Source organism: Sceloporus occidentalis, unplaced genomic scaffold (assembly GCF_023333645.1).
Source record: "Sceloporus occidentalis isolate IW3139 unplaced genomic scaffold, rSceOcc1.0.p SCAF_3, whole genome shotgun sequence".
NCBI classification, from domain to species: Eukaryota; Metazoa; Chordata; class Lepidosauria; order Squamata; family Phrynosomatidae; genus Sceloporus; species Sceloporus occidentalis.
The window spans coordinates 87,891,595-87,907,928 of NW_028316983.1; the positions used below are offsets into that span (position 1 = coordinate 87,891,595).

Here is a 16,334-nt window from a genome sequence, read left to right on the forward strand (position 1 = left end):
TTTAGAATATTTGACCACATGGGGTGAACATTTGCTCTCTTTATCTACATTTACTAGATTATTGCACTTACTTTTTCATACTGGCAGGTGAGCAGCTCTATATAACTGTTTCATATCCCTGTATGAAAATGCCAGTTCAGTTAACTGTGTCTGTGTTACATATCAAAATATGTGAAAGCCTGCCAAAACACCACAAAAAAAGTTGGCTGTGGGAAGGACTTTTCCCCTGACTCTGTGTGTGTGTGTGTGTGTAGGAATATACAGAAATGAATTCCTCCCCTCCCATTTCCTTACCACAATATCTCTATTAAAGCCTTCACATCCCTTGTAAGAACAGAGCAGAAATTCTTAATGACTCATCTGTAATACATGAGTGAGGGGTGAAGCAGATGGGCAGGGAAAAGCAGCTGGAACCTCCACTGACCACATGGGCCACTCCCAAGGCAGCCCAAATGCACACAGCCTGACAGCACAGCACAGTGTCAAGCTGCGTCCTTGGTAAAAAAAAATTGTCATCTCCCAACCATGCATATGCACCGTCTCACAAACACACTGCCGGAGACTGCCTGCTGCCTAGCTGCCATCCCATTGGGTGGTCACCCCTTTGATCAGCCACACAGTTACACCTGAGATCCTCCACCAGGACAGGGCATCAGAATATTGGTGCACAGTAAAACACTGGCAAAGTACAATCATGCAAACTCCCCCTAAATCACCTCTTCACCCCCCTCCTTCACCCCATGCCCCTCTTGGACTGTCTGGTTTGTGTATGTTGTAATTACATCCATTGGAGGTATCACACTTCCACTTTTTTGCATTGCTGCCAGGACTGCTTGGGTATGGCAGCTCCGTCCTTTTTAGATGTGCATCAGTACCGGTGCATTTGTATACAGTTTTAGGATGAGGATTAGGATAGATTGCTCCTTTAGAACCACTCTGATGTTGGGGCATTTATATGCAGGGTCGAAGGTGCTCATTTTCCCAGCTAACATTCTGGGTTCTTTTTGCTCCGTTTTTTAACCCCAGAGTGTGACTTCGATCTGGTTTCTGCCTGCTTAGGAGGCATGCATCATCTAAACACCCCACCTTCAGAGCAGTTTGGAACCACTTTATTTGACCCGTGTATTTCACCCCTGAGTACTTGGAGCTGCCTATTCATGTGAATGGGAGTGCTGAGTTTTCCACAGTACTTCCTATCTCTGAACTACTGCACTATAGAATATCTCCACAGGTACGCATCTAAGGGAAATAGTACAAAATTATATAGAATATATAACCTAACAATAGAAAATTAATTGGACAGCAGTTCTTCCATTGGATATCCAAAGTTCATTATCAGGTTGTCTGGGTTTTGAGTATTAGAAGGACTGGAGAAAATAGATATTTAGGGAACATCCCAGTTAGGTTTTGAAAAAGAAATCTGAAAATAATTTTTAATTGTTGAGAATTAAAAAGTTTGCACAACTTCAGATGTCCTTTTTTGTTATGATAAGTATGCTTTCCTCATCAACCTGTATTTGATCTTTGTTTAGGTTCAAGATACTTCTTTCATATTGTGTATTGTTGTGATACAGCCAGAAATACCTGTTAGACAACTTAAAAACCTGAACACAGTACCCAGTAGCAAGCTTCTTTATCATCGATTGGATCTCTTGGGTCAGCCCAATGCTTGCCTACATTTCAAACAGCTGGCAACATTAGGTAAAGAATTTCTTCTCAATTCTGCCTGTCTGTGCTTCTTTTTGCTCCGCTTTTTAACCCAAGAATGCGACTTCGATCTGGTTTCTGCCTGCTTAGAAGGCATGCATCATCTAAACACCCCACCTTCAAAGCAGTTTGGAACTACTTTATTTGACCCTTGTGTTTCACCTCAGAGGGAGAGAAGAACTGCTGGACATGACCTCTTCCCCACCACCATTCCCTTCTCCTTTTATGTCATGTCTTTTTAGATTGTAAGCCTGAGGGCAGGGAACCATCTGGTTAAAAATAATAATATTTGTAAGCCACTCTGAGAGCCTTTAGGGCTGAAGGGCAGGATATAAATACTGTAAATAAATAAATAATAAATATACCTGAAAGTTAAAATAGCTATGAGAAAGTAATCAGAATCACAATTACTCAATCACAGCTGGGCAGAGTTAGTTTCTCTGGCTACAAGTTCCAGAAACCCATACTCTGCTGGTTGGGGAATTCTGAAAGTTATCTTCTAAAAATATCTTTTCCAAGATCTGCTCTTAAATATTGAAGCTCTTTCAAGTACTCTTGAGTATTATTATTATTATTATTATTATTATTATTATTATTATTATTTGTGTCCCGCTCTTTTCCCAGAACTGAGACTCAGAACAGCTTCAGCAATAATAAAAATATAGTTAAAACATAGAAAAATGATACATTAAAACAGAATTAAATTGTTACAATATTAAAATAGATTACTTATTAAAAAATTAAAATACAGTTAAAAAGATAAAAAAAATTATAACACTTAAAATGATACAACATCCTAGCTGGTCCTTTAAGAACATTCTGTTTTTAAAAGCTTGCTTGCATAAGAAGGTTTTAACCTGCCGGCAGAAGGCCAATAAGGAGGGGGGGCATTCTGGTCTCCCTGGGCAGAGAGTTCCAAAGTCTAGGGGCAGCCACCGAGAAGGCCCTCTCTCACGTCCCCACCAACCATGCTTGTGATGGTGATGGGACAGAGAAAAAGGTCTCTCCAGAGGATCTCAGCCTCAGCCGGTTCATACAGGGAGATACGGTCTGCCAGATATCATGGACCTGAGCCATATAGGGCTTTATAGATCATTACCAGCACTTTGAATTGTTCCCAGAAACAAACTGGCAGCCAGTGGAGCTGTTTCAACAGGAGCGTTGCGTGATATCTATAACTTGCCCCAGTTAACAGCTTGGCTGCAGCTCTTTAGACCAGCTAAAGTTTCAGAACACACTTCAAAAGCAGCCCTACATAGAGCCCATTATAGTAGTCAAAACAGGATGTAACCAAGGCATGTACCACCAAGGCCAGATCCGGTGTCTCAAGGAATGGATGCAGTTGGTGCACAAGTTTTAAATGTGCAAAAGCACTCCTGGTCACTGCAGAGACCTGGGCCTCCAGGTTCAAAGTTGAGTCCAAGAGTACCCCAAAACTGCGAACCTGTGTCTTCAGAGGGAGTGTAGCCCCATCTAACACAGGCTGGATTCCTATTTCCTGATCTGCTTTCCGACTGACCAGGAGCACCTCTGTCTTGTCTGGATTAAATTTCAATTTGTTTTGCCCTCATCCAGTCCATTACTGATGACAGACACTGGTTTAGGACCAGGACAACCTCCTTGGCTGTCATCTGCATATTGATGACACTACACCTTAAAACTCCAGACAACCTCCCTCAGCAGTTTCATGTATATGTTAAACAGCATAGGAGACAACACAGAACCCTGAGGAACCCCACAGGCCAGTGGCCAGTGGCCGAGTCCCCCAGCACCACCTTCTGCGTTTGCTCTTCCAGGAAGGAACAGACCCAATGTAAAACAGTACCTCCAAGTCCCATCCCAGAGAAGCGGCACAGAAGGATACCATGGTCATTGGTATCGAAAGCCACTGAGAGGTCTAGTAGAACCAATAGGGACACACGCCCCGTGTCCAACTCCTTACGTAGGTCATCCACCAAGGCGACCAAGGTTGTCTCTATACCATAGCCAGGTCTGAAACCAGATTGAAATGGATCTAAAAGAGTATGAGAAGAAGAACCCAAACTTTCAGGGAACAACTGGTCCAATGTCTCTACCTAATTCCAAGCTTAATGGTGAGGAACATTAGGCCCTAAGTTCCAACCCTGGTGGTGTCTTAATCTGGCATCCCCCACATGACCACAACTTCTTCCCCTTAAGTTTTTTAGTAGTTTTCAGAGTTTGCATGAATTTTTCCCATTATGCCCCATTGAAATGTCTTTTCTAAGGCTTAGTTAGTTGTTGATAGTAAAGTCTCAAGCTAATAGGTACATTATTTTTGTTTCCATCCTTTTATATTTGTCCCCGTTGCCCAGGTGAAAGAGATTCCTCACTCATCCCTTACTCCATATAAGATATGGCCTTTGCTAGTGCAGGGCTGATATTGGTTAATGGGCTGGGAAAAACTCAACAGAGAGCACACAGAGGGAAATTGTAAAAAATTAGTCTGATTGAAGGAGAGCTTCCCTGAGTTGCTCACACAGACATAAGGAATGGTACGTCTGAGCTTGCTGGGATCAGGAGCATGTCAGCTTGTGACCTGTGAGCCAACTCAGATTGGTCCAAGAGCTAGAAAGTTAGCCTTTGGGAAATTCTGCGTACTTTCTTCTAAACAATGGCACCATGATATTAGGCAGCATGAGCCAGCTACTACAGATAACAGATGCTGGCACATGTGGAGAGGACAAGAAGTAATGGCTCTTCCCCATACCTGTTCTTCTTGAGCCTCCAGCCATTCTCTTCTGTTTGACAGAGTTCTGTATGCCATGTGGCCTGGTCTGTGCCCCCTAAGACTGCTCAGTGCCTTAAGATACAGCGGAGAATGCTGTCCTTTAGCCAGTTTTAATGTAAAGTTCAGCTGCTAGTACCATTGGCTTCAATATATGGAAATGGCATAGGCATTGGTGAACATCACTTAGACTTCCTCATCAGGAAACAATATGCTGTGAGTCAATGCTGCTTCTAAGTGTGAAAGCCTTGGGTGAGAATTGACAAAATGTCATGGTGGCACAGTTGGCAAGTTCTTTGTCGTGGTCTCTGTGAATCACACAAATTGGTTTCCTGTGCCTGCACAGAGATATTCAGAACCTTCTAGAATCACCAGGGAAGAATTTTTGGTGGTAGCTCCTCCTACCCTATATATACCCCTAGTGTACCCTCTCTTTTCCCTCAGTTCCTTTTTGTCTGCTGCGCTAGCAGCATCAAAGGGACTGATTTCTAGAATTGCTCTTCAATTCAAATTTAATGGGCTCTGATCTTGGTTTTGGGTTTGGATTTTGGCTTTTCTGTTGGTTTTGGCATTGGCATAGAGTTTTACTGGCTTTGACTCAGTTTGACCTCGACTACTCTCTGTCTTGTGATTTGGACATTATTTGATCCAAATCTGAACATCAACACTCAACCAAGGCCACTGAACCTGAGGAGCCACCCACAAAATAAGCAGAAATCCTTACTGACTGTGACCAAGTCTATCTTTAAGCCTTCTAAAAAAGCATCTGAGAAAAGACAGAAAACTGACAACAAAAAGAAGCATAAACATTCCTCATCTCACTCCTCTTCTAAGAGGACTACCAGATCAGACAAGCACTCTGCTTGGAGTCTTGAATTGGTCCTTTCGCAGCTTTCCAAGCAGCCCTTTGAACCCATAGGTCAGTGATGGCAAACCTATGGCACGCATGCCAGAGGTGGCACTCAGAGCCCTCTCCATGGGCACATGTGCCTTCCCCCCAGCACAGAGTTTGCCAGAGTTTGTTACTAGAAAGCCATAGGGACATGGCACTTTAATAATAAATAATTATAATAAATAATAATTATTTAATAATAAATAATAATAATAAATAATGACAAAGTTGTTCTCCGTCTGGACATCACCTTCTTGCCCAAGGTGGTGTCTTCCTTTCATTTAAGCTAGAACACTTAGCCTATCAGCTATCAGGAAAGACTCTTACTGCTCGAATTCAAGCATGATAGCAATTTCCTCGGCTTTTCTTAGTCCCTAGAGGACATCTGCAAAGATGCAGTCTGGTCCCAGCCACTGACTTTCATCTCTCACTATAAACAGTATACCAGGGCAAGGGATAATGCAGCTTTTGGGAGGGCAGTGTTGCTTTCTGATTTGAATTGAGGCTTGTTGCATTGCATCCTTCCTATCTGCATGTTTAATTAATAAAACATAATTGGTCCACTTTACATTGTGCTTGATGTCACATCACTCCCTCCTCCTGTGACTATAACTTGATAGTCTATCCCATTTTGTGTGATTCACAGAGGCCATGACGAAGAAGGACAGGTCCTTACCTGTAACTGTTGTTCTTCGAGTGGTCATTGTGAATTCACACAAACCCAGCCATCCTTCCTTCAGGTCATGTCATGCTCTTGCACATGTTCCCTCATTATGCCGCTATGCGGCGGCCAATTGGAACCGAGGGAAAGAGCAGGAACACTAGGGTGTGTGTGTGTGTGTAGGGTGGGCGGAACTACTGCCAAAAAGTCTTCCCTAGTGATTCTAGAAGGCTCCGAATGTCTCTGCATAGATGCAGGAAACCCATTTGTGTGAATTCACAGATGACCACTCAAAGAACTACAGTTACAGGTAAGCAACCTGTTCTTCTTTTCAAGTATAATAAAAGTGAAGATGAAACTGAAAAGACACTCATGGTGACCATTTTACATTGGCAGGTCTGTTCCACTGTCTGACAATACTTCACACTGTCACTGGTCAGGAGAGTTACCTCAATCCACCATAGGCCTAGGTACTTTTAATGAGTCATAGACAAAAGTCCATGTGTTTCCCTTTCAGTCCATAAGTGCTGCTGCAGTATACAGTGGGGCCTTCTTACCCGTGGGCTTGCCATCCTCAAATTTAAGCATCCACGGATGGCAAGGCCTGTTGTCCTCAATGGCAGTACATGCATATCATGCCACCATTAGGAGCAATGGGACTTGAAGTCCTGCATTTTTATTTTTATTTTTTTGTATCTATGGGCATGGATCTGGAACGGATCCCCCCACAGATACCAAGGTCCAATTGTACTGTTTTCTTTCAGCTGTTCTCTGTAAGAACCTTCTGAAACAGGCCAGACAGACCCAAGCTTAAATGCTGCTAAGTGAAGTGTCTTCAGATTATCTGGCTCATTAAAACACACACTCATCACAGCATGTTTATGAAATAAGTGTATGCTGAAAGCAGGTACTTGCATAATTTTATTTTCAGAAAATAGGACGTGTTGGGTATGAGTAGTGTTGTTATACAACTTTCAAAGCTAAGCCTTGATTTTCTTGGCTGTCAAATAAATCATTAGCAATAACATGAAAACATTGAAGTTCTTGCCAGTCATGTCATATCCTGTTGACTTTGGAATTATGCAGATTTTATTCCCAGCTATAAATATTTAATGCCATCAATCCCTATGAAAGGAAGCAGAAGTTAGAACTCTGGTGGGAATATACTTTGAAATGTTTTTAATTGGCAAGTTCAGAGGTTCTAAAAACTGTATAAAACTTCTCAGTTTTTTTTAATGAATAATTTTATAGATGAAAATCAGCTCCATTTGTTTTATGAGCTTCCCCCAGATTATACTGGAAGTGAAAATGCAAATTTATAGAAGGAATAAACAGATTATGTTTTGGCAATGTATTTTGCCATTTTTATTCAGTTTCTGTTCCATCTACAAGCGACTTCTCATCCTCTTGCATATTGCCCCTTAAAAATAAAAAGTCTGCCTTAAAGCCCCTTGAACCATTATTATGTGGTTCCTGACTGAAGAATGTTTTCTTTCTCTCAGTTTATGGAACAACACCAGGTCATTTTGATGCAAGGTAGACAGTCTTGTCATCTTCTGGTGACCAGATATTGTATAAATATTACACAGCTAATTTTGTTTTTTAAAAACTACCAGTGAAAATGTTTTTTAGAAAAATCATAATTATTGTCATTTATCAGAGGTACTCTGAAGACTAAAAGGACATTTTTTTCAATTCGCAGTTGTGGAAGAAATCTCCCAATTTATTTTTCCTTCCTTGAGCTATATTAATTCCAGTGTATACACTGAGAAATTAATTCTATTAAGTGCCAATGCATGTCTGTATACCACAGCCCTGGCCCATGCCAACTATAGTTCTCAGCTAATATATGATGACTGCCAGCCACATCAGCTTGCATATAGGTAGCCATGTGAAGTTTGCTGGTACTTTTGATGCACCTGGGCAAACACCAGTGAGCCACAGGACCTCTTTCAGATGATTCTTGTCCATATATTTGACTTCTCAGATCTACTTTGCTATCTCTGCATATCGGAATGGGTGGCTGACACCTGTAGTTGCTGCATGCTGGATTCAGGGCTGTTGCTGCTATTAAGCAGAGTGAAGCAACCAAGTGAGACAATAGGTTATGCCACAGACTGGGCTGGTTTCATGAAGGAACCTGAAAGCATGCTAGGTTGCTAAAGTCTTTCTCATCTTTTTATGGGCATCTTAATACTGAGCAAGAACATATATACTCTCTACCTCTTTCCTTCCCATCAATAGCTCAATTTTCCTATGGCATTCTTCCATAACAGGTGTTTCTGTCCTGCATATTAGTCTCCTTCACAGATGATTTTTTTTAAAGTAATATACTATTATTACAACAGTACCCCCTGGTGGCAACATTGATATTTGGGGATATCATATATCAGGAATATCAGCAATACTGATACTTAGGAAACATTATAGAACATAGATTGTCACAGTTGTCATGTCTAGTTGCCCCAATACAGTAACTAGTAACTAAATAATTCTATATTCATATGGCTGGCTTTCAGTGGTATTTTTTAGTGTATAAAAATGTTCTGAAATCTTTTCAGAAAGCCCTACGGTAATGCTGTCTGCAGGTAGCTTCTCTTCTCCATATGAACATCTGAGCCAACCTGAGACCAAGAGGATGGTGGAACACTATACAGCATATCTCAGTGATAACACACGTCTGATTGCCAACCCAGGGCTGAAAGTATGCTATTTTAAATGTGCTTTACTTTGTCCTTTTGTCTTCCTTGTTAGCATGATTGTCTTATGTAGAAATTTCTGAAAGTTTGATGAGTCCACCAGGTATGAAAAGATTTTACAAAAGTAATAGGGTTTAGATTATTTCTGATTAGTCCTGGACTAGGACTTTTCATTTCTTGTTACATCAGTAACTGGGTTTGTTGCAATTTTTATTTTTTTGTCAGTATCAGGAATATGTCATTCATAGCAATAAAACAATTGAATGGGATATCATTTTGTGCTCTGTGTTAGAAAGAGCAATATTAATTGTTCTATTTGTTTTCATTCAATAAGTCTTCTCAGTTGGATTCAGAAATGGACTTTGAAAGATAGTGAGTTAATATTTTTAACTGTTCCACATCACAGAATTTCCAAGTTCAATAAGCAGCAGTTTTTTTACTAGGGAGGACTATCAGATCAATTGGATGTGAACAATATGAAGATGAGATCAGTATTACAAACCAGAAACAGTGAATGTTCTTTATTTTTTAAAGGCATGGAAAGCAAAAAGGATTTAGATCTACACAAATTAAAACATTATATGTTGCGAATGATTGCAATAATATTTCTTTAGCATGATGTTGTTTTTTTCAGTGTTTTGACATTTACTGAGTCCATCTGGTATGTGAAGATTTTGAAGAAGTAATTGGGTTTAGATTATCTCTGATGAGTCTTTAGGAAACCCTGCAAGCAGCTTATTATCTTTTCAGGCAAGTCTTAAAGGAACCCTGCTAGGTCTGTCTTTGTTTTGCAGTTCTCTGTCAGAAATGAAGTAATGGCTACCAGTCACGTCACAGATGAATGGATGACACAAATGGAAATGAGTAGCTTGAACAGTTACATTGTCCGCCGTTACATAGCAACGCCCAATGGGGTGCTCAGAATTTATCCTGGTTCCCTCATGGACAAAGCATTTGATCCCACTAGGAGACAATGGTGAGTTTTAGGATCCCATTATGAAAGGTTTAAGAAAACCTTTGAGGTTGATAATATTGCAGAAGGGAAGAGGATACTGGCATAAAGTTTATAGAAAATCTTTACTGAGAGATAAACAGATAAACATTTCCAAATGAAACATTATACATTACTGTTTTAAATTTGTGGTGCTAATTGCATTGGCTACTTGCTTTTATTAAAAGAGTTTCTGTTCCCTGCCCTTTTGTGCAGCAATGAATAATGGAAGCATCTACATTTGGTTATCAAAATCCATGTTATTTGCAAAACCCTTCAGCACTTATCTCACATGGCTCTCATTATGAATTTTTCTTTCTTGTGGTATTTTTGTGTCTTACTATTTCATACACTAGTTCCTCTGTAAATTTCCCAGTCTGTAATTCCACATAAGATTATGTTAGTTTTTTTAAAAAATCCACATAAGATTATGCTAGTTTAACAGAAGTCTATTAATTATGCACAAGCATGGTTTAACAAGATCTTTTGTATACACTGTAAATGAGATAATAAACATGAGGGAGCCCCTGAATGTGTTCCATTCCATATGCTGTCTTGAAAGAAGCCTTTTTTGGGCTTGTGAGGAGGGGGCTGCAAATGAAGCCAGAAATGAGTGAATATAACCAAATGCAGAATCTGCCCCCAGCTAGTCATGCCGTCAGTCATGCCTGTCAATTCTACTCATACACTTCTTCCCCTCTCTTCCCCCTGCCTTGCTCAAATAGGAAGATATAGGAAAACTGAAATACTATTTCTTAGCTACACCTTTCTTCTGTAGCCCAGATATTTATTTTCCTTGTAATCACAGGAAATCTTAAGAAGCTTACTATATAAATCTTGTTTTAGTTAGATGAATGTTCTATGGAATGCATTGTTAAATGGAGGTAAGGAAGAACCTATGAGAGCTATCCGTCTAGCAGCAAGAAATAAAACAGAACAAATATGCAGATAATCCTGAAGAGCTTCATTTATACAGAAAATTAGCTGTTATATGTTTCGCCTGCAGCTGTTCATTAGGGCAGATCTTTGCAATGAATCATATACTACTAGATATTCATATACCACTTGTGACACTTTGATTTCTGAGATTGTCTGTCTTGCGTTTTCAAAATAGAAGATGCTACCATAATATTCTTGTTGACACATGTTGTTGTGTGCCTTCAACTTGTTTCTGGTGACCCTAAGGCAAACCTATCACAGAATTTTCTTGGCAAGATTTTACCAGAGGTTTGGCATTGCTTTCTTCTGGGACTGAGAGAATGAGATTTGTTCAAAGTCACTCAGTGGGTTTCCATGTCTGAGTGGGGATTTTAACCCTGGTCTCCAGAGTCAACACACAAGCCACTACACCTCACTCACTCTCTGTTGATACGTAGGAAACCTAATAATAATAAGCCACTTCAAAATAATGAAATATTGAGTTTTAAAAAAGAACATGGGTCCCAAATGCAAAGTTGAATTAAAAGTACTTTAGCCCTGGTTTGCATGTGCACAAGATTATGGAAGAATAATTTTTACCTGTGTTCCAGATATTTTGCACAAATTCTTCAGCATTCATTTTATAATGTATTATTATCTCTTAATACTAAATATGTTTCCCTTTGCTTTCTGTTAGGTACCTCCATGCAGTGGCAAATCCAGGATTAATTACTTTCACCGGGCCCTACTTAGATGTTGGAGGAGCTGGGTATGTGGTTACCATCAGTCACACAGTTCATTCTTCAAGGTGAATTTCTTTTGATAGTACCAAAAATATTTGGTCAATATTTTATGGGAAAATCTCCTCAGATTGTATTCCATTCGCGGTAGACCAAGAAAATGAAAAAAGAGAGAAGGGTGTTTTTCAGGGAGAGGGGTTACATATGCAAATGACAATATCTGAAAACCTTAACTAAATTCAGGCTTTTACTCACTTACTCATTTTGCATAATACGTCTGCATAGTAGAAGACAAATGACCCCTGACTGGGGTGAGCAGCTTGGAGGATTGTGGGGGGAAGTGTTCTTTCACCCTGTCCTAGTCTTCTTGAGTCTGTGTGAACCCATATTTCAACACTGTGATTTAAAAGGTCCTTTTCAGGTCTAAAATCATCCTGTGGGGGTGTAATAATAATTACATTTCCAATTAAGCCTACTGGAGGCTTCAGGGTATGCTGCTGATACCCAAACAGGGCTTTTTCTGTAGGGGTTTGTTGAGGAGATGCACTTGGTGGATTTGTCCACTGTGGTCTAGACCAGGAATGAGGAAAGTGTGTCCAGCAGCTCCTCTACTCTCCTGGTGACCTACAAAGCCCTCCAACAACCTAATTTTTAAAACATAGCATTGATTTCCATGCTATATTACACCAGAAAATAGGTCAAATGTCTCTAAATATGAGAATATACAACAGTTTAGTGTGCCTATCCTGTCCAGCCCCCCCCCCCCCCCCCCGAGAAAAAGAATAAGCCAAAATGCCAACCAGAAAGATGCAGTATCAACTGTGGTGTTTCCCCATGGCATTCAAAATTGACTCCTAGTCCCAGTTTATATTTTTTTAATAATGGGAGGGAGGGTGCTGGGTTTTGTTTGTTTGCTTGTTTGTTTTGCTGTTTTGTTTACATTCCACCCATGAGAATTAAGGGCCAAATGGCTTTTGAAGTTTTACTCTCATAAATTAAACACTTTTGAAGAGAATGGGTTGTAGTGTCTCCATCACAGAAACTGAAAGACATGAAACATTTTTGTAATTCTAGTGTAAACATATTGCTTTATATGTTATAGAGTTAACTGACTGTAGAAGTTTTAAATTTTTAATTATTTTTTTATTTTGATTACTATAACCTGTATTTGGTTGTCAGGAATAAACTGTAGTAGTAGTAGCCAAGGAAATGAGAGAGGAAGGGGCCATGCAGCCCTGAAGCTAAGTGGCTCATTTTGGGCTAGTCACATACCTAGCTCCTAAACCAAGCATTCTGGTGCTTTCCAAATGCTTTGGATTACGATGCCCATAATCCCTTATCATTGCCTATGCTGGATATGGTTTGATGGGAGTTATACTTAATACATCTGAAGGGCTGCATAACACTGGATTATATATTGCACTCATCTCATTTGGGAAATAATTCTTTTTATATCCTATTGATATGTCCCCATATTAGAATCATTGGCCCCTTTAGTGTAGTGTAGAAAGGCACATTTTTTGCTGAGGTTGAATCCTGAGCACAATGAAGTGATAGCCATATCTCACTGGATTGATCTTGAGCTAGAAACATTGAGAGAATATTCTCTTTTGCTTCTGTGAGGCTTCTTGTGAATATCTGACATGGCTGCAAGCATATTAGAGCTCATTAGAATTTTGATATAAATTTGCAGCAGAACAGTTTAGCTGGGGGGGAATGGTACCAGGTGACTGAGGGAAATGGAGATGCTTCTCCTTACCCTCCCCATCCAAACTCTGTTGTAAAAATATGCCAGTATAGGCTCTCAAAGACTGTGCTTTATAGTTCTTTGATGTGTCAGTTGCTAAGGCAACAATATGTAGTCTTGAGCTGTGGAGCAAAACAGGGGTATCGGCAGACCTCCACGTATGGGCAAGATGTTATCATTTATTCACAGCAGCTCTTGCTACTTCTGCATCTTTTAAGCTTTAGCTCTCACACACAACACATACCAAATATCCACATCATCTTGTTTGTCTCTAAATTATCTTGACTGCGCTCACCTAAGGCTTGCTGACCCATGTATCTTAATGAGTTGGGGGGATTTTTCATGATCATGTAAGAATTTCCAGCTTCCATTATTTTTTTTAAAAGCCTACATATAGTTGGCGGGGTAAAAAAGGAGGAGGAGAGAATAATTGACATGTTGGCTCAGGAGAATGAGATGGCAACTAACAGTATGAAATTTAAGTAGCAGAATGCTAAAGGCATACTGAATTAATTTAGGGTATTTCCATTCAGTTGGTGCCTTCCCCCCTCAGATTGTATGCATATTTGTTTCTCATTTGTAGCTCATGAGAAAACAGTATGAATTTCTGCTGTGTATATAACTGCATGTATAATGGTTGTAATGGTTTGAGCATTGGACTATGACTCTGGAGACCAGGGTTTGAATGTCCATTTGGCCATGGAAACCTGCTGGGTGACCTTGGGGATATTGCACTCTCTCAGCCTCAAAATGAGCAGAGGAAAACTCCCCTCTGAATAAATCCTGCCAGGAAAATCCCATGATAGGCTCACCATATGTCAGAAATGACTGGAAGACACACAGCAAGAGCAACAACAACAACAACAGATGTCCTAGGTAGGCAGGGGCTCTGTCTAATGTTATGCATTTCTGGGGAGAAAGAAACTGTACAGTAGGACTGAAAAGTTTAGAATGGTATCAAAACATACATTAACTTTGTAGAGTTGTAAAGATAAAATGGGAGTAGAGGAAAATGTCCCTCACCTTGACATTCTTGTGGAAAGGTGGAATATAGATGTAGATTTAGTGCTAGACAGTACTGTCACTTTTGGTCAAGAGAAGTAATACTAACACCAGATATTGTTGGATTGTATCTTCAACCAAAGCCAGCATAGTATATGGAGAGGGAAGATGGGAACTACTGTATTACATCATCTGGAAATCTAAATGATCTCCATCCCATCTTTAAATGAGATTTGCAGGCAAAGTGAGATGAAACCTGGAAAGGTGTTCTTTCCAACCTCAGGGAGTCTGTAGAATAGGCTATGGTCTTCATTCCCCTAGAGGCTTTGGATGTTGTGCTCTCTATTCCTCATCAGTGCCACTGTGTGTCCATAGCCTTTGTGAGCATGGCATGGTATGCCAGCATACTTCAGCAATGTGCTGATTGTTCCTTAATTAGGTGAAAATATACACCATCAACAGTACTGCAGTATGCTCTCATTCTATTGTGTTTGAGACCCCTCTGGATGTAGAAATTGCATATCCCTAGCAAAGCTTTTTGCTTAATCCAAAAATCAAAAGAGCACAGATGGAGTTGCTCCTTTGAGAAAAGTATTAATCCACTGATGTCAGGATGTTTTGGTCCATACTAATTTTTCTATTATACCTTGATTTCAGTATCAGGTATATTTTGGTTTCATCAAGATAGCTAAAGACCAGATCATTTGGTGCATTAGATTGTAATATAATTATCTCAAGAGGCACATATACTATCTTTTGCTCTAAAGGGCCTGCCTGATTTGATGGATTTTTTTAACAATTAAAAAGTGTGAATTTTTTCTTGCTTCCTGGTATTGAATTGTGAAGCTCTATTACAAAGGGAAAGCCAGAGAGTCAGATAAACATCTGAAAAGACAGTTCTTTCAAAATATATAATTTTATCAATAAACTAGTTAAGTTGGAATACTTGAATATAAACAGATATTAGATTTAAATCCAACTTTCTAATTTGCATTGTGGGACGTTCTGTGTCCATATGAATTTTAAACTAAAGCTTTCACATGGGAAATATAAAAAAAATAGCAAAAAAGATGACCTTTCAGCTACTTGGAATTTTAGCATCTTTACAGGGAATTCATATTCCCTTTCTCATGATGGGAGGATAAGTGAAAAGCTGTGAAGAATTTTAATAAGCAGAAGGTCTGAAGGCCATGCAGTTCCCCAGAAGCTGAAAGGAATCTGATCCTTTAAACACCATCTATCCGCAGAAGGCTCCTTTATTTCTGTAACTGGTGTAATGCTTTGGGGGACCTGCAGGCTCTGACACAAGCTAAAGGATGTATTTTTTTTTATTTTTACTTTATTTTGTTGATACTCCAGGTTTCTTAAAAAGTTGATCTAGCAGTGCTGTATTTTAATGAAAAACCAGCATTGATTTTAAGAAGTGACTGATTGCTATGTGTCCTTCTATACTGGTTCAGCTATGTTTCATAAAGAAAATGCTTCAGCAAAGATCAGTTTTTAGGCAGAAGAAAATGCTATTGGTGTTTGACTTTTCATGTTTTGGGATGCTTACAAAAAAGAGTGCAAAGAACATTGAAAAACAGGATTTGCTCAGAAAGCAATGCCAATTCTAGTCTCCTGTCAAGAAATACAGGATAAATTTCAGTGCAGATTTTAAAAGTTTTTCTCTTCTTCCCGCCCCAGGTATACATTCATCGCTCCACATTTGCAGCTTTGACTTTAGCAGATTTGATTATTCACGGATTTATTAATATGTTCTCTCTAGGAATATCTAAATCCTCCAAAGCAACTCTATGGTCAACTTTGACCAAAAAGTCACACTGAAGGACCTAGAGATTCCTAGAGAGAACAGTCTACTAGGCATTTGTAGCTCCTCCAACACAATTCAAAGTTGCACTGGAGGCCCTAGCGATTCTTAGAGAGGAGTTCTCTCAGATAAAAACATAGTGTTTTTGTTATTTGTGTTTTTCCCACATTCACGGGAGTCCTGTCTCCCTAACCCCAGCGAATGTGGAGGGATGAGTGTAGTTGCAAATGGAACAGAATTTAGGATCTTCTTTAATTTGTGCACATGTCCCACTGACTTGTTCTGAGAAATTTTGTATGTTGGTTTGTGTACAACTTCACCAGTCCTTCTAAATTGTGTTTTTCATTGCTTCCAATAGCCAGTATCCAATATATCACAGTATTCATGCAATTCCTACTTGCACAAGTGGTTCTGCTCTCTC

The 16,334-nt window shown here is 39.6% G+C and overlaps 1 protein-coding gene across 5 annotated transcripts in view; it reads left to right on the forward strand.

The window, feature by feature from the left end:
- Positions 1 to 16,334, forward strand: part of CACHD1 (cache domain containing 1) — a 163,775-nt gene that overhangs the window by 124,075 nt on the left and 23,366 nt on the right. For all 5 annotated transcript variants that reach the window (XM_089515343.1, XM_089515346.1, XM_089515342.1 and 2 more), the window contains 4 exons: positions 1,533 to 1,701; positions 8,568 to 8,710; positions 9,500 to 9,681; positions 11,312 to 11,422. In XM_089515343.1, the coding sequence (XP_089371469.1) occupies positions 1,533 to 1,701; positions 8,568 to 8,710; positions 9,500 to 9,681; positions 11,312 to 11,422 (605 nt within the window). The remainder of the gene's footprint in view (positions 1 to 1,532; positions 1,702 to 8,567; positions 8,711 to 9,499; positions 9,682 to 11,311; positions 11,423 to 16,334) is intronic.